The 7310-nt window shown below is 43.5% G+C and overlaps 1 protein-coding gene across 1 annotated transcript in view; it reads right to left on the bottom strand.

Moving 5' to 3' along the window:
- The window catches only part of LOC104543015 (vacuolar protein sorting-associated protein 13B-like), a gene marked incomplete at its 5' end in the record, with an annotated part of 51838 nt that overhangs the window by 15936 nt on the left and 28592 nt on the right, over positions 1 to 7310 (bottom strand). The window contains 3 exons of the mRNA XM_010187506.1: positions 375 to 545; positions 1457 to 1633; positions 5778 to 6601. Of these exons, the coding sequence (XP_010185808.1) occupies positions 375 to 545; positions 1457 to 1633; positions 5778 to 6601 (1172 nt within the window). The remainder of the gene's footprint in view (positions 1 to 374; positions 546 to 1456; positions 1634 to 5777; positions 6602 to 7310) is intronic.

The raw sequence follows: 7310 nt of genomic DNA, 5'->3' as shown, positions 1-7310 counted from the left end.
ATTCCTGTAACTCACTGGAAAGTAAACATCATCGTGATGACGTCTTTGTGCTGACTTAGTTACAAGCCACCCTGCCCAATGCAGAATTATTCTTTTCTTCTCAGATACACATCATGTATCAATGGAAATATTATTTCACAAAGAGAGTCCAAATTTGTTCTATAAATGCAATTATTTTATCGGCAAAACACATACACAAAAGTCACTAAATCCTGACGAAAAGAAACAGTGTCTCATATACATACTGTGAAGCTACTTCACAAAAAAATGCCCAAACAAACAGATTTTTCAACTGTAACTCACATGTAGAATAGGCTGGTGAGCAGATCAGAAAGCAGTATTATTACTCAACTTGATATGTAATAGTACGTTACCTAGAAGGCTAATGCCCAAACGAGACAGTCCCTGTCTCAGTCCTTCTCCCAGGCTCTCTGGAAGCTGCCTTCTCCATTCTTCTTGTCTGTTGTAATGCTCCTCATCCAGTGACAGCCTATCCATATTCCTAGCAAGACTTGTTGCCAGATTGGTAATTGACGTCAGTGTACCTAAATACATGGAGATATACATTTGGGTCTGGATCAAAATGCTTTAATTCAAAACACTGCAATGCCGAGCTTATAAGCAGAACAGCAAGGCAACTGCAAAGTCACCCATGTGTAACATGCTTTACTATTTGTTAAGCATCACCACACTGCTTCCACGGTCCACGTCACGCCTTTTACATCAGCCTGCACCAGGTCTGCCTGGCCAGGGGGAACAGCAACTCATCCGAACATCCTTCCCCCTTCCAAAACTGCTGTAAGGCTAACCTACACGGGGGGGTGGGGGGGGGGAGGGGGGTTTGTGGTTGTCGGGTGTATGATGGAAAAGTAAACAAATATTGACAGAAGGAGCCTGGGAGGCCGAGTCCTGAGGGAGCCTGGGGCAGCAGCGAGCGGCTGGGGCGGCCGAAGCCACGCGATGGCACTGTTTGTACAGGCTCCGCAACGCAGACCCTGCGCCTGCTCCCAGGCCACACCAGCCCTGCTGTCAAAACCTATCTGCGTACTCACACAGTTACGACAACTGTATCTACTTTTCTTTTTGAGGGTAAAAAAAGAAAGAAATAATAAATATGATGAGGCGACAGAGTGTAGAATTTCTGATGGTTAGCAGAGGTACAGAACACCTTTAATATTTCTGCAGTTATCACATGAAATACTGGCTGAGCCAATCTCCATTTCCCACTGGGAGGTTGAAAATCCTAAGTTTCTGAAACATTCTTACACAGTGTAGTTAAGCCATGATCTGTTTAATACATAAGATGTTATATATGAGCATTTTTACCCTCCCAGCATTTTGTTGCAGCCTAGCAAGCCAAACAAAGCAACAAGCAATATTGTTTAAAACTTTAACACATCCTTTAACAGTGCACAACAACAAAGCAGTAGTTGGAGGAACAAAGTGAAAGATCTACCTTTGGAAATGTGTTTTACAAATGATGTTGTTCCTCTGGAAACTCCACTGACAAATGCTCCTGGGCCTCTGGTCAGCCCTTCATAGGGGAGCCTAAAGAAATCAGCTATGCCGTTCCCTATGCTTCTCACCAGACTAGCCGGGCTTCCGAGGATTTCCAACGATCCGACAACCCAGCCTGCGTGGAGAAACAAGACACATGTTAGGCCTGCAAAAACTGCAGAAGCAGCAGTTGTGAAAAGGTTATTCCTTAATTCTCCTTTTTACACTAGAATTCATCGCATTATGAACTTCCTTTGAGCAAAACACGGGAAATAACTCATCCACTATGAATTCAGAAATGGCAATCTTTCATACTTCGTAAATCAAAGAAATCCTTTTGGCAAACTCACAAATAGCTTTAGAATGACTTCCTTCCAGGAGCTTCCCGTATTTCTGCTAAAAGTGTGCTAGGGAGGCAGATGCTAGAGCCTCACAGCTACGGAGGAACGGGACTGTGAGTTCAGATCGCTCGGTTGGTTTTAGACGCTATAAGGCAGTGTTGTGATTTCACATCCTTATGTGATAGAATTGTGACAGGGAGTTTACACTGATACAATGTACTGCTTTACCAGAGTGTGGAGGTCAATTGCTTGATGGAGTGTTAGGAAAGGGGATGCAGATTTTTGACAAGTACTTAAGAAGTTATTTTAAATCCACCCCAACCCTTCTAAGCTGATCATTTTCTTTCTGAGTGCAGTGAAAGCCAGACAAATGTCTTTTGCTCAGTACAGTTGTGTAAACAGCAATGACATCTACATGCTGATTAGGTTACTCATAGGGGAGTATTCCTTATGCATATCCCAGGAGAGGCATCTGCGGATCTGGTTTCCTATATAAATGCAGAGTTGCCAGCAGCTCGCTGGACGGCCGAGCGCACAGCAATCTGTTGCTGGAAAGCTGTTTGCAGGTCTTGCCTTTCTCAGGCTGGTTGGCAGCAGATTTATTAGGGAAATAGTGCTGTATAACTTTTTTTTTTTGGCAGCCCAAAGGCAGCGATTCAGGAATGGCAATAAACGTTAAATGGGAACTGCCTGGTCTTTGAGCCCTGGTACCATGAATTTTAACTGGCACTGTCAGAGCAACACAAGGAGCGGCCAAGAGATTGAAGATGGACAGATTGGGCTCCTGCTCTCCTGCCGAGGGCCCTTGATCTGCACTGCCCTCCTCATTCCCATCTCATCACCGCAAACTCCTGCTATCCAGATGCTTTTCTTGTTTTCTAGTAACCACTCCCAGTCACTCCTGTGGAAGGCTGAATCATGAAACTGAACAGAAGAGCAAACGTTGCTCATATGAAATGAATTAATCTCATACTATCATTCTAAGCTCCTGGAAAATCTATTATTCTTGTTGAATCTGTCTCACATTTCAGCCCTGGCAGGTTGAGAACTCCAGTATACATAGTACAAAAAGCAGGAACCACAGTGGACATAAGGGAGAGGGTGGGATGGACTATGGAAACAAAAACCAAGTACGACTGGCAACTCAATGCGCAGAGCTGCGAGTGCTGTGGCCCCATGGTGCCTGCCCTGGAGGGGAACACTCCCCTGGCAGTCCTTCCCTGCTGGGGACCAGGAGAAGTCAGCACTCCAGGCTGGGCCTGCGACTTCCTCGCTGTAGTACTTTTAACAAATTATCCTTGCCACTGTGTGAAGTGATGAAAAGCTGCAGGGGCGGGGAAGTGTGTACAGATGGAAGAGATGCTCTTTCTGCTTTTTCTGATCAATAATGTTGCAATAATACAACCAGTCAGACATTTTTTCCAAATGTCCTTGGCCTTCCTTGTCCTGAGGCAGTGATGAGATGGCATATGGTGACAGAAAGGGGCTGCGTGACACAGTGAATTAATGTCTTGCTGCCCTGCAGGTACCATCAGGTTAGGACTTGAGAGACTCCAACTCCACTCACCTGTCTGACCAGCCAGTGTGTTCAGGAATGAAAACTGGAGTAAAACCAGGAATGAAAACCAGTTAAACACAAAGCTGAGGGGTTGCCTGGTATCCCAGGGATGGGTGTTGCTGCCTGGACCTGGTCTGTGGGCTGTCAGTTTTGGAAAGCACTGGAAGGAGAATGCTCACCCTCACAGAGCACATGGGAGGGATGTGCAGCAAGGGTGACCCTCCTTGGCTCAGAGCAAAACTAATGGCTCCTCGCTGTCAGCACGGACCACCCAACCCAAGAAGGAAGCCATGGGAGTAAGTCAGGAATAGGAAAATGATGAGTCAGGAATAATCCCTCAATTCACAAGCTCTGTGCTGCCTTCTACTTTGCCAAAACATCATGTCAAGTTACCATTCCATAAAGTATGCTTAGAAATTATATCCACCAACATGAAATAACTATGACTATATTAGCAGAGAGCCACTGCATTTTCTTTATAGGCAACTACAGGGTTAGATCTGGCTAATACCAGTAATGTTTTTAAGAAGAATTTTATTAACTTTTAAATAGAAGCCAACCTAATTAGAAAAGGATGGGAGATTTCCATTGCAAGTTCTGCTAATTGGAGACAAGCAATGCTAATCAGCATATTTAAGCAGAACTCTCCAGCCTCAGTCATTGCTTATGAGACATGGATTCTGGCTGCTCCTTTGCAACAGATGGGGCAGCCTGATACAGCCCCTTTAGCAGGCTTTGGGGCAGATCCTGCCCCCTCCCACATGGTCTTGCACACAGCTGAGGGCAAAATGAGACTATATCCCACTTGGAGCATCAGGCATAGCTGTAAGGGAATGCTGTCTGTGCAGAGGCTACAATTTATGCGTGGGACAGTGGTGAGGAGAACGGGGTAAAACAAATCGTTTTGCAGATTAATGTGGTTAAAATGCAGGAGAGTGAGGATTTAAGTAGTAACCAAACATATGCTTATATATTTTCCTGAAGAGAAGTTCCATTGAAGCAAACCTTATTTCTTAAGATTTAAACTGCTTAATTTCAGCTACATCATGAGCCCAGAGCAAGAGGTGGCCTGTGCACTGCTGCACACTGCAAGGGTAGCACAGGAATCCCTCACGAGCACATGTGCTTCACCTGGGATGTTGTGGATGAAAAGCCAGTATAACCCCAATTTCCTGCTGCAGTCTATCACCACTTGTATCACCACTCCTAGACAGTTGTGAGGAGAAACATTCACACTGCGGACCGTATTTGGCCACAGTTTCACTTGTGAAGAAACCAGAATCACCCTTTTTGTACCATGGGATTTGACTGTAAAACACATCCAAGCAAGCAGTAAAAAAGAAAAACCTGGAAATTTTGCAAGGAAAGTAATGCAAAAAAATAATGAATCGGTGCACAATGTTCTGGCGCACAGTTGTGTACACAATTGCCATAATCAGCTATGCACGTCAGGTAAGCACTCAGTGAAAAAACAGATCAGCATCTCTCTATAAATACCCTGAAATGCATGGGTACAATTTTGGAAACCATGCACAGAAATCAGGTTGCAGCTCTGCCTGCAGCACAAATGGCAGCACCAGGATTTTAGAAAATCTGACCATTTGTATTGCAGGAAAATAAATCCCACGTTTCAGGGTGAAGTACGTTACTTGTGGGTGATCATGGAGGATCCTCCTGTCTCAGGCACAAATTCTGTTCCACAGAAAGACACAGGAGAGACCAAAATCAATTATTTCTAAATTAATATTTGTAGGAAACAGAATGTACCTGCTAACCTAATAGACTAATTGCTCACTATTGATCCTATATGGACAAAAGTTAGTAACAGCAAGCTTCATAGTTCTTGGATCAAAGGACAACAAACATCTGTGTGCCAGTTTAGCATGAAGGCTGGATGAAGAAAGACAGATTCCTAATTGTAAACTGCAGCCAAAAGGAGTTTTAACAACAAAACAACATTCAGGGCTGTAATTTACTCCTGAATGCACAGCAACTTGCTGAATAATTTGATTAAATGTAGTTTTGGGGAGTTTATGTGAAGAATGTGGGTTGATTCTGACTAGTCCTATAATGTAAAATGACAAAACCTAAGCCAGCTAGAATACATTTTTATGCTGTGTTCAGGGTTTTGTAAAGTCTTCAGGCGGCTGGCTAATGTTTAGCACAACTTTACAAATCTTCACTCATGTCTGGTTCAGTCATTTTATTTCCCTTTTGTCATATGGTAAGACATGAAAGGTGTCTGAAAATTATCATTATCAAACAGTGTTTGAGGAAAGCAATAATTATATAGCTAACATTTAGGTTATTCAGTTAGAGAGACAATCACAGAATCCTGATACCTAATAAAAATGTTACACGTGTTATGCAAAAGTACTGACCTGCTCTGAAAAGCGCTCCAGCAGCATAATGCATGGCCAAGGCATGGACAAGTTGCCTGGCAGTGGTGAAGATGGGTCCTCGCTCAAACACAGAGAAGGAGAGAGGAGTGTGATCGGAGGCTATATACAGCTTCAATGAAGCATGAATACTGACAAGGAGATTGACAGGCTGTATTGTTAATTTTCTTAACTTCACTGGCTTGACTAAAGCTCTTGCGTGCTCTCTCACTTGTTCAGGCAGTACCAGGGTAGTATCTGAAGTACTCATGGATTGACAAGTGGTTTTGTTTTCTGGAAGGTACGTATCAAACAAAGTCTTAATGTAGTAAACAAAGGTGTCTTCCACATACAGCCTAGCTGGTTTGAGCTCAAAGCTGAGGTCATTCACATGAAACGTGAAATTATCTTCCTCGGAAAAAGCAATGTAGAGTTTTATAAAGCAGTTTTCCTTATAGCTTTCCAAATCTTTGTTACAAACAATGAGGTTGTTCACTCTGGTCCACTGCACGGTCTCATTTTTCTCTCCTTGGCACAGCAGGACTGCAAAATGGAAATTGGATTTGCTGTACAACTGATTGTCCAGTTGCAAGTCTTCACAATACACTTGGAGACTGTGAAATTGTGGGAGGCCTTCCATGGCGTCCCGCTGGAGCTCCTGTGAGAGGGGTCTCAGGTGGCTAGTGGCGGGGGCCATGTGGAGGAGAACGTTGTCTGCTGTGAGACGCAGAAGTTCAGACGACACTTTGTGGTTGGTAATATCATCATATGCAGCAAGACTTAACTGGCTGATGAACATTTTCAGTGACAGGGTCTGCTCCTGACTTCTACACAGGAAGGAAAAGGAGTTTTGTTACTACATGTTCACTTGGCACATTGCTTTCTCAAAAAGGAGAGACGTTCTCTGTAATTTATGGGAAACTCATTGTGCAGGTCCCATTAATATTAATGGGTTCTGACAGCCTTTATCACCACAGTGGTTACCACCCAGGAGGTCTTCCAAGAAATGAGATATTACACATCTATGCTAGGTTTCTCTTTTTTTCTTATCAATCAACAGATAGTTTGGACAGGAATGTTTCTATATACATGGTAATTCCCTATTAGATTTGCAACACACCCAGATGTTAAAACAGCCAACAAACACAATTTTCTGATAATTCATGTACAGCCTCAGCTGTTACAATTTCTTCTGTGAGCCACTACCGAAGGTTACTGTTATGGATAATTCATTTTACATTACATGTAGTGAGTGCCCACCAACAAAGCCACCATAGCATTCTTATACCGATGGCATTAAGGGCCTTCCCTCCCTCCAGTGTTAACTGCCCACTGCCAAGTTTAACCAGCAAGTGGGCTACTATGTGCTGCTGATGACCAGTTTGTCAGGGATTAATAATAATTACAGCGCAAATAAAAATAGTACAACGAATTTCACTCTAATTGTAACAGCATTGCTGGAGGCCAGCATTCTGCACCTTGGAAATAGGGGGTGTAATAATTGCACTTAAATGGAGCTGAGGACAAGGTTGTGGT

This window comes from Mesitornis unicolor, unplaced genomic scaffold (genome assembly GCF_000695765.1).
Source record: "Mesitornis unicolor isolate BGI_N332 unplaced genomic scaffold, ASM69576v1 scaffold32876, whole genome shotgun sequence".
NCBI classification, from domain to species: domain Eukaryota; kingdom Metazoa; phylum Chordata; class Aves; order Mesitornithiformes; family Mesitornithidae; genus Mesitornis; species Mesitornis unicolor.
Note: the sequence above shows the minus strand (reverse complement) of the source record. Positions and strands in the feature narration are given on the sequence as shown.